The sequence below is a fragment of the Electrona antarctica genome, assembly GCF_951216825.1.
Source record: "Electrona antarctica genome assembly, chromosome: 16".
NCBI classification, from domain to species: domain Eukaryota; kingdom Metazoa; phylum Chordata; class Actinopteri; order Myctophiformes; family Myctophidae; genus Electrona; species Electrona antarctica.
In genome coordinates, this window is record NC_136797.1 from 39,341,246 (window position 1) to 39,361,940 (window position 20,695).

At 41.5% G+C, this 20,695-nt stretch overlaps 3 protein-coding genes across 3 annotated transcripts in view; 2 read left to right on the plus strand and 1 right to left on the minus strand.

The window, feature by feature from the left end:
- LOC306939125 (uncharacterized protein) overlaps positions 1 to 2,394 on the plus strand; it is a gene marked incomplete at its 5' end in the record, with an annotated part of 161,250 nt that extends 158,856 nt beyond the window's left edge. The window contains one exon of the mRNA XM_079523625.1: positions 2,080 to 2,394. Coding sequence (XP_079379751.1) covers positions 2,080 to 2,142 — 63 coding nt within the window. The 3' untranslated portion in view covers positions 2,143 to 2,394. The remainder of the gene's footprint in view (positions 1 to 2,079) is intronic.
- A 7,586-nt stretch (positions 2,395 to 9,980) lies between these two features.
- On the plus strand, positions 9,981 to 12,468 carry LOC306939609 (eukaryotic translation initiation factor 4E-binding protein 1-like). The gene is made up of 3 exons (XM_079524234.1): positions 9,981 to 10,342; positions 11,515 to 11,691; positions 11,903 to 12,468. Exons 1-3 carry the CDS (start codon positions 10,210 to 10,212, stop codon positions 11,926 to 11,928), a joined length of 336 nt encoding a protein of 111 aa, XP_079380360.1. The 5' UTR covers positions 9,981 to 10,209; the 3' UTR covers positions 11,929 to 12,468.
- A 1,546-nt stretch (positions 12,469 to 14,014) lies between these two features.
- LOC306939456 (nodal homolog) lies at positions 14,015 to 14,908 on the minus strand (the record flags this gene model as incomplete). The annotated part of the gene is made up of 1 exon (XM_079524043.1): positions 14,015 to 14,908. The coding sequence occupies exon 1, from the start codon at positions 14,900 to 14,902 to the stop codon at positions 14,015 to 14,017; it is 888 nt and encodes a 295-aa protein (XP_079380169.1). The 5' UTR covers positions 14,903 to 14,908.
- Between the last annotated feature and the right edge of the window lie 5,787 nt (positions 14,909 to 20,695).

Genomic DNA, 20,695 nt, shown 5'->3' on the forward strand with positions numbered 1-20,695 from the left:
CGTAGTAGCTGGTGCCTTTTGTTCCTGTCCTGGGCACACCTTCTCAATTGTATATAAGATAAGATAGCTGGCCGTGTACACCTTCCTTTTCACTCTTGCTGGTTAGTTACCCTTCTGTCGGAAATCACTGCTGACATTTATATTGCCATATCACAATATTACGATATCCAAACTCCCAAGTGATATCTACTCTCATATGACAATATTGATATAATATTGATATTGCCCAGCCCTAGAAGTTATTTTTACATTATTTGCATTCAGCCATATTCATGTAAACACAGAAACATAGCGAGTTGCAAGAAGACTAAACACTTAGGAAATTAATAACAGCCACACTAACCAAATGATTCTACGTTTTGGTTGTTTCCTGCCCTGCTTGCGTGTCGAGGATTCCTACAGCAGTTAACTGGACAGAGTCTTGTCTCCTTCCCTCCTCCCTAACTAACCTCCTTGCTCCAGGTGAGGGTGGAGGTGAGAAAGGGTGCTCAGTCAGTGAAGCGTGCCAGTCTGCGGAGAGTAAAACACTGAAACACATACTGCCCAGTCCTCCAGGTATGGGACATGTAGCAAAGCACTTGAGCATCCCAGTGCTTGGGCACAGGACTCTAGGTGGATTTAGTGGTCTCTTGTTGTCCCAAGACCTGAATAGAATGGATGTGCAGCACCCAACTTCACCAGGCATGCTTCTGCTTGTATCCACTGGACATGGCAGATGGCATTTATACAACTAGATACTCATTTTTCTTTCTTTTTCTTTAACGTTTTATACCTCCTAAACCTTGTTAACCACATGAACTCTAGCGTCCCTATTCTAGGCAAACATTTGTCCAAAAGAGGTGAACATTCAGAAAGAAATAGCAGCTCTACAACATTGTGAAGCAACAAATAGTGACCTTGTGGATGTACTATTTTCTCTATTTGACTCACAGCAAAGTACATAGGGTTTAAGTGGTTACAGTTGGGACAGTGTTGTCACATAGAACTCTCATATAAGTGTATTTTGTGCTTTGGCAAAGATGTGTTGTGTGTCGTGTCACATGAATCAACCGAAACAAGACTAAAGGCCTTTTCAGACGGGGAGCGACTGACACGCCTAGTAATTCATTTTCAATGAGAGGCGTGCGTTTATTTTGGACGATTTCATTACGCAAGTGTATTTTCACGGGCGTAGTCCCATAAAATTGTTGCGTGCATGCTCGTTTCGTGTATACGCCCGCGAGCAACTCCCGCACCACTACGCTACTCACTCCCCGTCAGAAAGGACCTTAAGAGAGTAAATCCACACTAGCAGCCCCTAGACGTCATGTTGCACTAAAATTGCATGGCAATCTGCCCGTTTGATTTTGAGATATCTTGTGTGCAAGTGGACGTTTTGGCCCATGGGTCAAATGGGCCAAATGGGCCATACGATTTCATCCACGCGGGAGCATGAAGGAACTGACGGTCAAAAAAAGCAAACAGTGGGTCTTGAAAAGCTACTACTAGTCATCTGGAAATACACAAGACATTTTAAAGAACACAATTTGAGCTTCAAATAAAGTCATTCATACCCGCGTTGGGCTATCACAGCATATCACTGTTATTGCTAGTACATGTCAATTATTGTGAATTATTGTACATAATGTTTGAACAAGTGTTTGTAGGTATAACAGTCTAAAAGCTGTGACGTTTTTGTTCAAAGGCAAACATTTGTCCTGATTATTTATTTATCTATTTATCTTTCTATTCATCATTTATCTTCTTTTATCTTTTATCATTTATCTTCTTGTGTTTACATTCTTGTGTTTAATTCCATTGAGTGGCTTTGTATCTGTAAACGAAGCATCAGAGGAGTTGTAGATGTGGGTCAACCTAATCTATAAAAGTACCACAGACGAAAAACAGTCTAAGTCCAAATTTCAGACTGACCCCTCCACGAAAAGGCCTCGTTGTCCTGAACCCTTATCCATCATTTATACATTATGGATCAATAGTGTGGACTTAGACTGTTATTCGTCTGTGGCATTCATTAATATATACTACAGTTTTGTCGATTGATATGTCGCCTAATGGTCTCTCACTCTTTCCATCTTGTAGGGTCGGATATCCACTGCCAAACCATCCTCCGCAAAAACACAACCGGGACGGAGAGCGAAATGAGGGGGAAAGAAATGAGAGAACGGAAGGAGGACGACGATGACACAAAGACTAAGAAATGCAAACTACAAAATTACAAATAAAATCATCTTCAAACAGAACATGGAACCCCTACAAATGAGAAGAGGCGGGAAAAAAGAGGAATGGCGTTCTACTTGTAGTTTTGTAACATTTTTAAAGGAAAACAAAAAATCAACTATAGACTAGGGCATGATAACTTTTGTATTAAAACAAAAGAAACGTGAGAAAAAAACAAACAAAGAAGAAAAAAGAAAAAAAAAGCAACAAAAAGTGCTTCCTGTCAACTGTAATCGCATGATGACTGCCGGTGCATGCCATTTGACCTTTGAACTGTCATTATCTACAGACTGAAGGGGGTACAAGGTTATGGGCCCGTCCCAAGGGCCACATTTTGGACCTTAACCCCCCCCCACCCCCCACTCCCCGCGCCCCCAAACGGAGTGGTTTGTGACGACTGACAACACTACAGCTAAAAAAAAAAAAAAGCAACAGTCTTTATTGTCCCTCGATGGATTTCTGTGTATACAGATACGCTTACGCTGAGCCTACCGATGCATCGTTCACCGTCACCGGACCCTTCCTCCCTATTATTCTCTATGTGATATATGCACTCTTATGCTATGTCGTGGAAGTGTGTCGGTGTGCGTATGTGTGCGTATGTGTGTGTGTGTGTGTATACTTCTCTACCTACCTACCTGCCGCATGTGTTTCTTGCTTCTGGCTTATTGGCTCTGGCGCCCCCCGCCCTATGATTGTCCGTAGCCCCCCTGTGATGATGTCATGGCGTGCTGCTCAGGGCTGGAATGAGAAAGCTGCTTGTGTGTGTGTGTGTGTGTGTGTGTGTGTGTGTGTGTGTGTGTGTGCGTGTGCGTGTGTGTGTGGCATGCTGATGTCTTTCGTTTGTGATCGCTATTGTGCTTTTCCTCTATTGTTTCTTTGGAACCTGTCCCACCTTCGGTTTTTGTTTGAGTTTGGTAGAGCGAACTGAATATCTTTGCTCCCTGGGTTCTCCAGGGTGATTTTTCAGACACAGAGGATGTTTTATCTTGAAAAGGGGGTTGGTTTGCTCGATAGCATTGTGTGGCAGCCAATGGAATCTATAACAAATGTCTACACTTTTATTGTCCTAAGATGGCAGATAGGTCATTGTGTGCTTTTTTGTTGTTTTACCTTGTTGGCACTCAGCATGTTTAATCCAAGATCTGGACTTCTTGGTAGCCTAAATGGCTCACTTGTACTGTGTAGAATGAACACGTCGCACAACAGAAATTCTCTTGTTGGTATGCAGTGAACTCAACACTCCTTTCTAGGGATGCACCGATGTATTGGCCACATATCTGTATTGGGCCGACATTTGCCGCTATCGGTCAATATCGGCAGCGGCAAATCAAAATTAACTCATGGCATTAGCGGATATTTATCTGTCGTTGATATTGGTTATCTGCAGCCTACCAAGCTGTAGATTCTGAACATTTCTTTCTTGTATTGAAGTTGTGTTTGTTCCCTGGCACAAAAGGGGAATATAAAAACAACAAAAACTAAATAAACACATATCTGTATCGGCTATCGGGCTGAATTGTTATTTTAAATCGGTATCGTCCATGAATTTCCATATCGGTGCATCCTTTCTACTCCTTTCCATCGCCATCTGTACCGCCGACAACATCAAATGTTTTAAACTTGGTGGTGTGCTCTTTCTACTTCTGTGTGCAGTGGCTGGCTGTAGCACCTCACTCACTCGTTCCTGAGATGGGTCAGGGTTTTGGTATGGAAGGCCTTCTTTGTGTGGTGATCTGGTGTCGCCACAGTGGGTGGGACTATAGCGTTGTGGTTCAGGAACCCTGCCATAAAGACAGACAGACAGATTGACAGCACTGTGATTGTTAAGACTTAACACTGACCCCAGACTCGTGAACTGTGGCGACACGCATGCACACACACATACACAGTACACACAACATCTTCCAACTGTCCATCGTGTACGATGATGACGACGCTTGCTTCAGGGAGGGGGTTCAGCGATGTCGCCGCTGATGCGCCTTGATGTAGCTGTCGAGGCCGATGCGTTTGCCGCAGATCCGTCCGCAGGTGGTGCAGGGGAGCCCGGACGTTGGGAGGAATGCCGGCTTCCCTCTGGTGTCGCTGGGCATGTCTCTCGAATCTTCTTTGCTGGTTGCTGTCATGAATTTGTGAGATTGCCCTGGCACAGGTGACCTGCCAGGCTGAGCGGTCAAGTGGCAGGGTTTCAAGCTGCGTGGGGTTGTTGGTTGATGGTTGATGATGCTTCAGCAGGTCTTTAGTATAGTCCTTGTAGCACCTCTTTTGTCCGACGGCGGCACGCTTTGAGTTGTACAGTTGGCTGTAGAGGACTTGGCGGGGCAGGCGGTGGTCAGGCATTCGAATGGTGTGTCCTACCCACCCCACTTTTGGCCACGGCTGCTTCCATACAGATGGAATTAGTGCTCTCCAGGATCTCAGTGTAAAATAGCCGATCTACAAGCTCGCTTATAGAACTGCTATATTCACTAGTTTGGGGTTCAGGGCCAACATCTGATCTCTCTTTTGGGTCTCGGCCTGAAACGTTTGGGAACCACTTGGTTTATGGTATCTACAGTAGGCTACGACAGCAATAATCACACATATGCACGCACGTACGCACGCACGCACGCACACGCACACGCACACGCACACACACACACACACACACACACATAATGTATAAACGTGTGTGTGCGTGCGTGCGTGCGTGCGTGCGTGCGTGCGTGCGTGCGTGCGTGCGTGCGTGCGTTTGTGAGTGTGCAACTCCACTGTTATTTGCCAGTGAGCGCTTGACGTTGGATTCGACTGACCAAAACGTGGAAGTGGAAGTGGTGATGAGGCTTTATAGTGATGAGACAGTCTGATGATGAGCGTACGTGTTGTTGTAGCAGAGGGGAAGTGGATCAGGAAGGCCCAGAGTAAGATGGCTTTGTTGTTCAGCATATAAACGTAGCAGCATATAAACCAGGATTATGTTCACTTTCATACACTGTCTGTCTGACAACTATGAATGAGTCTATCACTGCTGATGGGTAAAAAAACACAGCAACTGCACTTTTTCCATCTTCTCTCGAGTCAGTTTCAAGGTCAGATATTCATTCGGGCATTCTAATGAAGCCTGACCTATATATTTGTCGTATGATGGTGCCGTCCCGTGTGCATAAAAATAATACATTGAATATAACCATTCTACAAGCTCACAACACGTCGCCCCGTGATCTGTTTGTAGATTTTCGGTGCTCTACACGTCTTACGTCAGGCCAACGAGATCCAGTTGAAAACATACATTGTATATTTTCTATAACTTGGATATTGGTGAATAAATTAGCAGTATTCTCATTTCTAAACAGATTTGAATGTTACTTGTTTGCAGTCGTGTAGTTTTTGTCCACCAGCAGTACTATGAATGAATCGTGTCATAGTAGCATATTACATTTCCTGGATATATATATATACACCATATTTATTCCATGAGCACTGTATATATTACTCATATTAGTCATGCACTGTAACTGAATGAGTAAAGACAATGAATGAATTAATGAATGAATGATCCTAGTTGCACATCTCAGGCACAGATTCATTCACACGTGTTCCGTGCCCTGTATAAATGCACATGAGAGCCTCATCTGTGATCTCGCACATTTACATATCATCACATGTTTTCCACTCTTAACGTCACTCAGGTTTTCAGTTTTGCTCTTTCGGGATCCAAGCTTTGCCCTTTTTATTTTTTATTTATTTTATTCATTTTATTTATTTTATTTTAATTGACTTCATTTCGAGCCTTGCTCTTAAAAAGCAACGGGGACCCAACATGAGTGCTTCAGAAAAATGGGATGGGGACAGGAAGGTTATCATTATAAAGTGTGTGTGTGTGTGTGTGTGTGTGTGTGTGTGTGTGTGTGTGTGTGTGTGTGTGTGTGTGTGTGTGTGTGTGTGTGCGTGTGCGTGCGCATTCATGTGGTGAGAAACTGGTGGATATACAACCAAAAAGGGAAGCAGTTTTCTCTGGAAGCCCATTTCTGCTGCTGAGGAAAACGTTATGAGTTTGTTCTCACTTTATTATATCACAATAGAGTGTATGCGCAAAAGTGTGTGGCAAAGTGAGTTTAACGTCGTTTAATACAATCAGATAGGACTTTTCTGTTTGCATGTATGGGCTGTCAAGGCCAGAAAGTCGTTTTTTGCCACTCAGTAGGCGTTCCCGCATAACTTCCGGGTATGATGATGATGTCACGCGCATATAGCCTCTATTCTGTTTTTTCCTCACAATTGCATATCTGACATTTGTGTGCAGAAAGATGAGGTTAAACCTTAAACCCACCCTACTCTATAAACTTGAGGGGCCTAACCTGACATTTGTGTGCAGAAAGATGAGGTTAAACCTTAAACCCACCCTACTCTATAGACTTGAGGGGCCTAACCTGACATTTGTGTGCAGAAAGATGAGGTTAAACCTTAAACCCACCCTACTCTATAGACTTGAGGGGCCTAACCTGACATTTGTGTGCAGAAAGATGAGGTTAAACCTTAAACCCACCCTACTCTATAGACTTGAGGGGCCTAACCTGACATTTGTGTGCAGAAAGATGAGGTTAAACCTTAAACCCACCCTACTCTATAGACTTGAGGGGCCTAACCTTGGCTTGGTCCCCTTATTTTTCCCTCTACGACAAATCTTTCCCGACAATGATCTACAATCTCTGTTGTAAACCTACTATTGCCGAATGTTCACCTATTATGGCATGCCCATGTTTTTTTGTTATTTTTTTTTATAAGCCGTGGCGATAATCAGTGGTGGAAAAAGTACTCACATTTTTACTTAAGTAAAAGTATCAATTCTGCAATATAGAAATATTCTATTCCAAGTACATGAGTATGAAATTCAAATTGTAGCCTACTTGAGTAAAAGTACAAAACTATTGGCATTAAAATGTACTTAAAGTACAAAAGGTAATAGTACGTCTATGTTCAAATGGCCGAACTGTATATAGGGCTGAAGTGGTTAATGTATGTTTTGTAATAATAATCACAATCTACAAAGTAGTAACTAAAGTTTCCAAATAATTGTACTGGAGTATAAAAAGTACAATATTTGCCTCTGAGGTGTAGTGGAGTAGAAGTAAAAGTACTGGAAATTTGAAATACTCCAGTAAAGTAAAAGTAGCTCAAAATTGTAGTAGTATAGTAGCCTATACTTAGGTAAATGTACTTAGTTACTTTCCACCACTGCGTGGCAGCAATGGGCTTCCATAGGTTAACTACTGACTCTGCTCAGTAGTTGAGTGGGATGCTTTGTGGAGAACTGCAGGGACAATTAGCACCTGTGGTATGAAAGTACGGTATTAGTTCCTATTCAACAGACAACAATGTGAACCATAACCAAAAGCACAGTTCATTGCAATGAATTGTTGCAAACATTGTATTGCAATGAATGCTGTTGTGCTTAATTCTTATATAATATTGTGATAATATTGTGATATATATTCCACGTGAAGTAATCAACACTTTTATTCTGAGATTTGAGTGCAACAGATATAATAATTATTATTAAACATTAAGGGATTAGTTGGATTAATTTACTTAAATGGAATTATTGATAAGAGTGAAACTCTCAAGCAGCACACCCAATTCATGCCACCACAGTTTCTATTATTTAATTTGTTCCTTGACAAAAATAATACAATTAAAAATTATTTAGGCACAATTTTGCAATAAACGCTTTGTGTAATCCAATGAGAGCTGGATTATGAAACTAGTATGTAACCATGTTAGAACTGGTTAAGTATATAAGTATATTCCCTGCACAGAAAATGTCAAATATTGATCATGAATTGATCATAATTTGGATTAAAAAAATATATCCATCAGGAGCAGACATTTGGCTTGCTTAATTAATAAAGAAAATGCATATTTGTGTGGCTTATTATTGGTGAACTGCTCCAGTTGGAACAATCTGTTATTACCTGTCCGAAGCTCTGTACTGTGACAAATACAGAGAGTGTGTGTGTGTGTGTGTGTGTGTGTGTGTGTGTGTGTGTGTGTGTGTGTGTGTGTGTGTGTGTGTGTGTGTGTGTGTGTGTGTGTGTGTGTGTGTGTGTGTGTGTGTGCACGCGTGTGTGTGTGTGCGTGCATGCATGAGTGCGGTTCAGGATTTTGAAACGAGGAGTCGAAAACGTTTTCAAAGTGGACACGACGTGACACGAAAGGATATTTAACCCAACGAAGATGTATAAAAAAAGAGCATTGTAAAATGTAAAAAAAAACTGTTGCGAAGAATCACCCTGTATACTCCCTTTAGAATGGATACATGACAATGTAAACGCAATATCATATTACTCTATCCTAAGGAATGCAACTGCGCACATGCACAAGAAGAAAAGAAAAAAATGTTTTTATGAAAATATATGTATAAATATATGACAAAATCTATTTAATTAGAATGCTATGCACCCTCATAGAGTTGTTCTGGATGTTCTTTAAGCATTATGTAGACTTAACGTTATAGGCAAACACCCACATCATGGGGAATGTAGGGGCTTTGTAGCTATTATCACTCGTTTTCTTTCCTTTTGTATAGTCCTGGAGAGAGAGAAAAACTAAACGTGAATAATGTATACAAGCCTTCCAATCAGAAGTCATTCTGACGTGAAGATAATGTATAGATCATCTTACTACCCTGTACACACCAGCTCAAAACCATTTACACACAAATTAATAAACAAACATGTGACATACTGTACCTCTTCTTGTTGTGAATGATGTGTATTACAGCATACATGGGTCCTGCAGGTTAATATTCGAATACTGATGTATTATTGATTTCAGCACGTCCTTGAGATGCAGATCAGATTGATTAAATGTCAAGTATGAAGTTATTTTCTGTCGTACTGGAAACTACTATTCTCAAGTCTCCCTCGTGACACATAAGCTACTGTACTGATTTACATATTTACCGCAATGACACAAATGTAAGTAATGTAATTCAGGGGTGCCTTGGCTTGGGTGAAAAGGTTATTTACAGGGGTGACCTATAGAGACACAAAAGTTTGAGAACCACTGGTACAGTATTACACCAAATAACCTGCCAGTAATGTAATGTGATGTAATGTGATGTAATGTGGTTAACGTAAGTGGGTCACTGTCTGTCAGTGTTGCCAGATTGTGAGAGAGAAATAAGCAACCAGGTCTATGAATACAGCCCAAAAGAAGCAAGCCCTTTACCATTAAACGTGCACATAGGCTATTATCTGATAATAGCTGATCTAGAATCTAGAGCTCACAGTCGCATAGCTCTGCTATTTTCAAAATCATCTTGGAAGAAATTTTAAAATTATGTGGAATAGCCTATCTTTTAAACATTTTACCAACACCAATCTTGGGGGGGTTCCTGGCATGAATGTTTTCAGATGGGAGTCCGCAGACAATATTAATTTGGGGGTCCTTGACTTGAAAATTCAACACTGCATGGTTTAAACGGCAACAGCAAGAAACAAGCCCCAAAATCCGCAACTAGCAATATTTACAGCCAAACACAGAAAAAACAATCCCAAAGTCGCTTATAATAAGCGGACATGGCAACACTGGTCACTGTACGTGTGTACCTTAGAGTATGGTGTGTACAGTTAGTTATTACAGTAGGAGACTACTAGGAGTGTTGAGTGTTACCAGTCAGTGTGAAAGAATGACGACGCGCCCTCTCTCTCAGCCAATCAGTAGCTGGTCCGTCCCTCGATCACGCTGTTTACACGGAAGCCTCTGGTTGTTTTGGAGTGCGTGTGCGGGGAACACGTGGTAGCTCCAGTGATACGCGAGTGACAGCAGCAGGTCGGAACGTCAGATCTCCAAAACATTCCCACAGCAGGACAGAAGGAGCACCGTCTTTTATTTGTGTCTACGTGGTCTGGTAGCGTGTTAGTAGGCTACTAAGGCTATATACTATAAGCGTTTGAGACGGTGCAGTGTTGTTGTTGTTGTTGCTGCCTGTTAACAGCTATTGTATAGGACATGTCAACTCAGACCACCACCACAAGTCAGGCCATTCCTGCCACCAGACGAGTTCTCATCCACGATGCGGCTCTGATGCCCCATGATTACTCCACTACCCCTGGAGGAACTCTGTTCAGCACCACCCCGGGAGGTAGGCTAAGAATCCCAGCTGCCAGCTGTGTGTGTGTGTGTGTCGTGTGTGTGTGTGTGTGTGTGTGTGTGTGTGTGTGTGTGTGTGTGTCCGGAACTCAAAATGTACTTGAGTAAAAGTGCACGAGTATTGTTGGCATAAAAAAGTACCAAAAGTAAAAGTAGCCTACTCATTATGCAGAATGTCCCTTTTCAAAATGTCAAATGTATAAAACATCTGGTGAAAAATGCAGATCTATGAGCTCACAATGCACATTGTGAGCTTGTAAAAGTATTGGATATTGTAAATGCTCCAGTAAAGTAAAAGTACCTCAAATGTTACTTAAGTACAGTACGTGCTTGAGTAAATGTACTTAGTTACTTTTTATCTAAAAATACCTGTCACTTTCCACCATGCCTATTAGTGAATGTCAGAATTCAGAGAACCAAATGTTATTAAGGCAGACCACATAGATATATTTAATGTAGACTATACTAGTATTTGTCGTACGCAATGTTTCTGCAGTTTCTCCTATTGTAGTAGCTACATCGTATTTATATATCCTGCCCTAGGCTACATGCACCTTTTAACAAACTACAGATGTAGCCTATTTGCTAGACCAAAGGCTCACTGTCACTTACAGTAGGCCTATTTTAAATTAGCATGAATGAACTCAATTCATTGAAGGCAAAATGCTTAATTTACACTTTAATTTGGGTAATTACTGTGTGTGTGGTTTTTTTTATCTTCTGGTATAGCTTGAGTCACACACTGCTATTGTGCAATTCAAAGTCGTCACATGCTACTGTATCTTGATAAGGTCAGTTCACATTTTGTTTTGGAATGTGTCCAGCTCCAAAACATCTTACATGAATGGTTTCCTTTATTACTGCAGTGCTAAGAAACTGATGGCAGAAAAAGTTGTGTTATTCGTGTTCACATGCGCTCCATTGAATAAACTTTATACAACTTATTTTAAAGGTATTGTCAAGTAGGCTGTTGAAACCGTTGGACATGACATTCATGCCACAAATCAATCCTCTGAAACTAAATCTTAAAGATGAATTATTGCTTGTAAGTGCCCATGGTGAAAGTGGTGCAATGTAAATACATAAATAAATAATCATCTTCCATTTTTTTTCTGCCCCCCCCCTGTGTGAATCCTGCATACGACTGAACTTCCTGCAACCCAGGAACCAGAATCATCTATGACAGAAAGTTCCTGCTGCAGTGTCGACTGTCTCCCCTGGCGTCCACTCCGCCTATCCTGCCTGATATCCCAGGCGTCACCAGGCCACTGAAACCTGACTGCTCAGACACCGTTGCCCATCACGATTCAAACCACAGCCCCCTGCCAGATGAAAGTACAGGTACATTTCTCACTGCACTATATATTGTATTTTTGTGCAGGGTGTGCAGGGTTAGAATTAGAATAGGCTAGGGTTATGGTTAGCCATAGTGTACAGTGGTGATGGTTAAGATTAGGGTTACATGTTAATAGAGGGTGAATTGAATATAACTGTACGTGTGTGTCCGTCCGTGCATTCGTGTTTACTGAATTGCATCATTTTCTTTCCCCAGATGCCCAGTTTGAAATGGATATTTGAAGAATCAGCTACAACATGCCTTGCTAAGCCAGTGGACACAGTTCTTCTTACTGTTCTTATTGTGTGTGTGTGTGTGTGTGTGTGTGTGTGTGTGTGTGTGTGTGTGTGTGTGTGTGTGTGTGTGTGTGTGTGTGTGTGTGTGTGTGTGTGTGTGTGTGTGTGTGTGTGTGTGTGACACATGCAAGAAGCAGTTTTATTTGTGATGTCAGTATTAGTGTTTGAAATATCTGTATTTTGTAATAGTACAAAACCGTCTGTAGCTATCAATATGTGTAGAAATGTGTCTAGGAGCGTAATCGAAGCATGAAACTAAATCAAAATAGTCTGCCAATTTAACGAGCGCTTAACTTTCAACCGTGACTGTTTTTGTTGAGGAAGTGACCAAGGGTTGAACATAACAGTTGAAAATTACTTGTACAGTATTTTTATTTGTGTATGGAATGATTTATTAAGCATAAATAAAATCATTGACACTCCCAACAGAGTCAGAGACGTGTTTGGACGGTGATTAATGATAATAAGTAAGTAATAAACTGTCAGACGACAATGTAATATCAACATGACCAATACACACTCTGCCCCATTTCTTTCCTACCGGCGGTTCTTGTATTCGTTTTACTGAGGTTATACGGTTAGGAATACTTTTGGGTTTAGGCATAGTTTTACTGAGGTTAGGTTGAGGAATAAGGTTAGGTTTAGTATTAGTTTTACTGAGGTTGCATTTAGGAATACCCTGTGCAGATTTTACCCGCCTTCTTAGTCTTTCTATTGACATAAACACATACTGGAAATATCCTCAGGTTTGAAAAGGTTTCAAACCACGGTTATTAAAGCTGTTGTTTGTGTAAACTATAAGGTTTACATGAAGAGTGATTTATTCAACGTACAGCAGTGTCCTGGCTGGGCCGAAAATAGCAGATCTAATAATAACAGATTTATAAGCTCACAAAGTGCTGCTTTTTTTTGCTGTTTTCAGTTCAGGATAAAGTTGTACGACAGAGTTGGCTTCAACATCACCCTCGGTACTTCTGGGTTCAATTAAAAAAACTGAACTCCACATGTCGTTATCATGACTAATGTTGTGACAAGTTGTGACTTGTATCTTTAAAGCAGTGAACTATTATTTTTTGCTGCAGATGTTTCCGCGGTGTGAGGACTGAAGTAGAAGTGACCTGCACAGTACTGCACATAAAAACAGCAATATTCTCATTATTCTCCTTTCCTTACCGGTGGAACAGCTGTGTCCGAGCTAGGACAGAGAGAAATAGTGCTGTTTTGCATAATAGTTCATGGGCAGCAGTGACTCAGGAGCGGCCGCTTGGGGTTTAAGTGAACTTGCAATTAAGACACATAAGACATAATTATTTTAGACATAATTTATTTCATGGTCAAAATTGCATTACATTGCAGAAAAGTAATAATAATAAAGCGCTTGTTATATTACAATTGTTAATTCATAATTTACATAAGTCATTGGCATGTCTTCAAACCTTATGGAGACACAAAAATGTACAGGAGTCTGGTCATTTTGACTACAGCTTTCCTTTAGTGCATCTTGTCTTGTTGGTGTCTGTATTTGTCACTTACTGGCGCCTCAAACATCTTAACATGACTTGACCATGTTTGACCTGATCAAAACCCAGAAGAATCCTAAGGAGCAGTGTTATCTAACATGGCATAATAAATACATTAATTGGGAGAACTACCCATAAGCATTATGTGTTTGTTGTCACAATTTAACACCTGTGATGTATTTGTTCCCTGCTATCCAAATCCAAAGCCCAGTGTCCAGCAGCATATGGTTTATCCTTCTCTGCCCTGCCCCGCTGCAGTGATCCGTTCTACCTGGTGTCACACTGACCATCTTTGTAAAGTGCATGTACTTCCATGTTGGGCCCTGGGTGTCTCAAGCTTCATAGGCCTTATTTTGCCTAAAGTCATGCTCTCTGTGGCCGGCAAACACGACAGGCCTGTGGCCACATGTGGCTTCAGACCACAATTGGCCTATGGATTAGCAGACACAAGTTCTCTGTAGACCTATGGGTATAGGCCTAGTAGTGGATTTACAAGGGCATAAGATCCCTTCTCAATGACAGCCACACTCTTGAACCACCATGCCCTCAAGCTGCCTCATCACCATCTTCCCGTTTTCAAAGTACAGCATGGATAGCGATTCCAGGCGGGTTGGCACACAGGATGGGCATGGTACCCTGTCTGGATGGTGAAGCTTCAGTAGACTCTGCATGTATGCGTGATTCGTCGGCGTGAAGGTCTCGTCGACCGGAGAAGGGCAGCTCCCCTCACAGCGGTAGGCGTTGTAGCGTTTGGGATAGACGATCCACTCGCTCCAGCCCAGTTGGTCAAAGTCCACCCACATGTCCACTTTCCGGCAGAGAGGTCCCGCCTCGCTCTTTTCTTTCTCCAAGGGGGATTCTAAGGGAGCCGCCCCGGCGACTCTCTCTTTCTCGTGGCCGTGCCTCTTGGTTCGCCGCGCCCCACGATGCCTCGCCTCGGGTCCGGCGGCCCCATCCCTGTCCTGCAGGTTGACGTATTTGGACTGCTCCGCCGTGTGGATGAGGGTGGTGGCTCCTCGCTGGGCTCTCGGGCTCTGGCTCTGCTTGGAGAAGACCACCATCATGACCCGGTCAGCCGTGAGGTGCTCCACCAACACCTCTTCCTCCTCCTGAACCCCCTCCGGGGCGTCATCTCGTGATGGTCCGGGTGCTGTGGGGTTACCACCCTGCCCCAGCCAGCCGAGGAGCAGCCCGGTGACATCGATAACCTTCCAGGAGGAGGAGGAGGGCGTGGAGCTGGGCGTGGCGGAGGCACGGCCCAAGAACTGCCTGGTCGTGTGCTCCTGGCCTCTCTGGGCATGGTAGACGTCCACGGTGGCATGGGCGGACTGGCTGAAGGCGGGCAGGCGGATGCGGAGCTCCGACAGCTGCACTGCCTCGCTGGCAGCAATGGTGGACATGTCGAAGGTGACTGACCACATCTCGCCGTTCTGTTGACAACCTTAGAGGAGAAAAGAAGAAGAAAAATATTAGTCTGTTGTCCATATTTATTTGTGAACAAAAAAAATGTGCATTCATTCAGCATTAGCTGAACTAAGGTTCAGCTAATGAATGAAGTTGACATGTGATGATGAGTCAATGTCCACGCAGGCCTAATATGGCTCATGGTGGTTTGCTCCGCTATAAGATGCATAAAATGAAGATTAGTAGGCTATATAAGATTTTTTAAATTAATGCAATAACTTACTTTCAGCGACGAGGTTGACCACGGAGTCGGCGTGATGCAGACGCGGGTTATCCTCGCTCTTCGTGCGGCTGGCGCTGGCGGCAGCAGCGGCCCTGTCGTCGGCCAGCAAGGTCCTGTAGAGCTGCATCATGTACATGGGCAGTCCGCCGTGGGAGTGCCCGTGGCCGTGCACGGGGCGCCGGGCAGCGCCGTGGCCGTGGCCGGGCCTGGAGGAGAGTCCCCGCATTCTGTGGAGCAGAGCGTCCCCATGCTGGCTCCTCGGGTAGCTCTCCGTGCCGGGTGGAAGACACACCAAAACCACCAGAAGCATGCAGAGGGAAGCCCAAATTGGTCCTCCTGCCATTATTATTCCACGATATAGCTCCAAAAATGTGAGATCCAAATAGTAGTATAGGCACAGAAATAATCCAAAGTAGCCCTAGCGTAGTCCGAATTCCTTCTCGTGGTTGAAAAAGTGATGCTAGCTAGAAGACGAGGAGAGGTCCTTGCCTTGTCGCTGTCTGGTCTGGACTGATGCTGTGAGCTGGACTTTAGAGAGGTAAGCCCCTACCTTATATAAGCCCATCATTTTAGGACTTCAGTCAAAGCCACGGGCCTTTGAAGTGACCGTGTGATCCTTGGCTGACAGATAGACCTCAAAGGGTTTCTCGTATCGAAACCAATCGGCCATTGGAGATGTGTGAAAACTCTAATACCAAGAAGCTTGGACTGATTGTCGTTGTTGTGCATATTAGGGATCCTTTTGATGGAAACATGACAATAATATTAGTTAAGCAGATTATATCTGGACACAAAGCGCTGATTAATTGGGGACCGAGGCATGGGAGTTAATCATGAGTTTGGAAAACCACCTCCTAAACTAATTATAGGCTACGACTCTACGAGCCTTTTGTTAAATAAAAATAAATTGTTGTTGACTTTTCTAATGGGACTAATAATTGACATGATTTTCACGTGTTCTCTCCTGGGATTATTTCTTTTTTCGCCAATTAACATTTTCATGAGACTTTATTTTTGCCTTTTAATATCAATCATCGTATCATTTTCATAACCATTCGGACGAATCGTAAAATTATCTCGATCTTCATATTGTAGCCTATAGGATGTGTTCGCTTTCATTTTCTGTCCATAATGGCTTTAATGTCATTATATAATTGGACACTGTCTATACTAAATATAAGACTATGGCTGCGGCATATGGGTTTATGGTCAAGAATGGGCTAATTCATAAAATGTAATAAACTGTTATGTGCTTTGTTTTTGTGCTGAAACAAGAATAAGCATTAATTTTTAACAGGTTTCACTGATTCCGAATTTTATATGGTCTCATCTCTAACAATTATTTTAATAGGAAACATCTCTGTGATATTATGATGTTCAAAGGTTCAAAGGCTGTGTTCTTATGTCAGAAAAACCATAACAACGCCAGCATATAATTTATACAGCAACAATGTGTTTACCTAAAAACGAATGTTATTAACTAGCCTATATGTAATACAAAATAAACACATTTGAATAATATTGTTCACTTCTGTCCAAAACGATGATCTTATTAGTGACAGCAGTGACAAACATCTGACACTGCCCCCATCATGAGTTTCTCATTGCATCATTATATGCAGCTTGCAACCATTTTTTGCATAGCCTATAGATTAGATTTTTTTTAATAACATGACCACAGCAGGAGCGTGAGCATTATAAAGCTATTAGCTGCGTGAATTCTGTGCAATATATATGCTTAAACAATGACACTTTAGAACAATGACTGAACTTATAGCTATAGTGTTTGCTTGAGCATACAACTTTCATCATGACCATTCACCAGTCATTTGATCAGTAACAAGTGACTAAACTATTTAATTATTATATTCCCTCAAGGCTATATTGTCTGACAATTTGAATACCGGAAAGTTATTAAAAGGCGTTTGTCCTTTGGTACATTGTCATTGTATTTTATGTCGTTGCACACTATACATATAGAATTATATGAGCTATACTGGGACTGAGGACCTGCAGGTCATCTACGTCAGGGGGTTCACAAGTGTTCACAACTGTAATACAAAGACGGATTCCTTTTGATTCCTTTGATTGGTTATGCAGTGCATTGTGTGAATGAGACTTCAGTCAGAACTGTCCATTTAAGTTCTTTGGTTGTGCAACATGAAACGGACTTGATCCCTCACTCACTCACTGTGTGCTCTTAATTGGTTTTGTTTGATTAGGATGAAAGAATATAGGATCAACATTATTGCTTAATAGGTTAAAGTGGATGAAACTGAACTAGCAATTGATCAATCATCTTGTACAGTTTATTTTGATGTCCAATACAAATCATTTAATTAGAAAAGATATAGAGAAGGATGCCAGGTTTAATAAATGTGGTTAAGAAGAGAGGGCAGCAGAATCATTCTACACAATATCCACATTAATTTATGCAAATCATATGAGTGAAGAGTAGCATGCAGCCATAGCATACTGTAAACCTGCTGTGCAGGTGCAGTCATGTATATTGTATGGCATGCCACAGTGAAAAGTAACTAATTGCATAATTTTCCATATATTTACTTCTACTTCACTACATCTCAGAGGCAAATATTGTATACTCTTACTCCACTACAATTATTTGAAAACTTTAGTTACTAACTTATTAGTTCCTTTGTATATTTTGATTATTATTACAAAACATACAACTTCAGCCCTATATACTGTACATTTCGGCCATTTGAAAATAGCCGATCTACAAGCTTGTAGATCTGCTATTTTCGAAAGATTTTTAGACATTTGAACATTGTGAAATGAGACATTCTGCATATACATTCTGAACTTTAACATCATAATATCACAGAGATGTTTCCTAATAAAATAATAGTTAGAGATGAGACAATATAAAATTCGGAATCAGTGAAACCTGTTATTAAATTAATGCTTATTCTTGTTTCAGCACAAAAATAAAGCACATAACAGTTTATTACATTTTATGAATTAGCCCATTCTTGACCATAAACCCATATGCCGCAGCCATAGTCTTATATTTAGTTGCACACTATACATATAGAATTATATGAGCTATACTGGGACTGAGGACCTGCAGGTCATCTACGTCAGGTGGTTCACAAGTGTTCACAACTGTAATACAAAGACGGATTCCTTTTGATTCCTTTGATTGGTTATGCAGTGCATTGTGTGAATGAGACTTCAGTCAGAACTGTCCATTTAAGTTCTTTGGTTGTGCAACATGAAACGGACTTGATCCCTCACTCACTCACTGTGTGCTCTTAATTGGTTTTGTTTGATTAGGATGAAAGAATATAGGATCAACATTATTGCTTAATAGGTTAAAGTGGATGAAACTGAACTAGCAATTGATCAATCATCTTGTACAGTTTATTTTGATGTCCAATACAAATCATTTAATTAGAAAAGATATAGAGAAGACAACGTGTGCTTTGGTTGATTAGACAAGTCACATTTGCACTCATTACAATATAAGCTTATAGTTTATCCTTGTATAGGCCTTATTGCATACATTTAAATTGGATTACAATGTAGGCTATAGGCTTTTGACTATTTTTGTTGTGTGGAAAATAGAAATGTTGAGTAAGGCTATAGGCGTGGTATTTGTGTATTTTGTGTGTGTTCTCAAACATTTTCATATAGGCTAAACAGATCTCTATACTTGCTTTATTGTGTGATCTACAGTAGCCTCTATAGACCACGTGATTTATGTGCATTTTATGATTAATATAATGTTGACCAACTGAATCTTTTTCTCTCTCACACCGTTTAACTTCATCCTGGCCACTATGTGCACCGTGCAGTATGTCTAAATCTGGCACATAAATGCATGTAATATCTATATGCCCGTACTAAATAAATGAAAAACTGTGTCACTATAGTAGTGGGCCACTGGGCTAAATCCCGTACCATGTGTCTTAAAATGTTGCCATTTTATTATAGGCTGGCTGGCTATTGTAGCCTGTATTGTGAATGTGAATATAGGCCTATAGGCAGCCCCCTCCCAACTTGAGAGTTGACAGTTCCACTTCCAAATACTAGTTCCAACAACACCCGGCCTAATTAATAGGTGTTGATGAAGCACGCGCAATACATGAACCACGCCTGAGAGTCAACAGCCCATTGAGTAGAGGTCGTGTTTTTATTCCCCCTACTCAGTCTGGATGTATAGCGCCGCGGTCCTTCCTACATGTGTGGCTGGCAGTTCAGTGCTGCTGGTGGCGTTGCTGCATGCTGCTCCTTTTTAACAGTGTTACATTTAATACAACTTTAAAGCATCATCACATGTCATGAGGCCTATAGTTCCGTTACTTCCGTACCAGGCAGTTGCCTGACAGTCCCTAGTCTGGAGTGAGTGGATGGGTGTCGAACGAACCTCTCCAGCCTGCGGATCGAGACTTCGAGAGCCTCTTTGAAGACGGTGGACTGCAGGCTGGCAGCTGCTGACATGATGTGACCACTGACCAGCTCAGAGAGATCCTCGCTTGTGCTGTGTGACTGTGTGAACCCAAGGAACAAGCTCCGTTGAAGGTTCCAAACCAAACGGAGCTAATAAGGAACATGAAGAATTGAAGATGCTGTGAGTCAGAGTGCCTGAGTGGAATAGGCCTATTGTCCAAATCCGAATAATAATAATAATAATAATAATAATAATAATAATACGCGACTACGCGTGTTTGCTATTGTTCAATTGAACAACCACAAGACTGATTCAGTTGTTAAACTGAACTGAAGTTGTAGTGATAGTGTTTGGCCACTGTTGTATTATTGTTTCCTATCATTCATTGTAGCGGCAGCCTATATTAAAATTAAATAAAAAAAATTGTTCGACAATCGACGTATCTGAATTTGGTCTACAATTACAATTGTTAAGGAACTTTACTTTCCATTTCAGAGATTATACTGTAGGCTAGGCCTCCTCATAAACCACTGTCCACACAAAATATAGACCCATTTATCCAGCAGGGGGCAGTATGATTCAACCATCTATAGGTGAAGACTAGATGAGAACAGCACCTTCATTAGTGTCTCTCAAATCTCTCTCTCTCTCTCTCTCTCCACATGTCGTTATCATGACTAATGTTGTGACTTGTATCTTTAAAGCAGTGAACTATTATATTTTGCTGCAGATGTTTCTGCGGTGTGAGGACTGAAGTAGAAGTGACCTGCACAGTACTGCACATAAAAACAGCAATATTCTCATTATTCTTCTCATTATTCTCCTTTCAGCTGTCAGCTGGAACAGCTGTGTCCGAGCTAGGACAGAGAGAAATAGTGCTGTTTTGCATAATAGTTCATGGGCAGCAGTGACGCTTGGGGTTTAAGTGAACTTGCAATTAAGACACATTACATATAAGACATAATTAAGTATTTATTTATTTCAAAATCGCATTACATTGCAGAAAAGATAATAAAGCGCTTGTTATATTACAATTGTTAATTCATAATTTACATAAGTCATTGGCATGTCTTCAAACCTTATGGAGACACA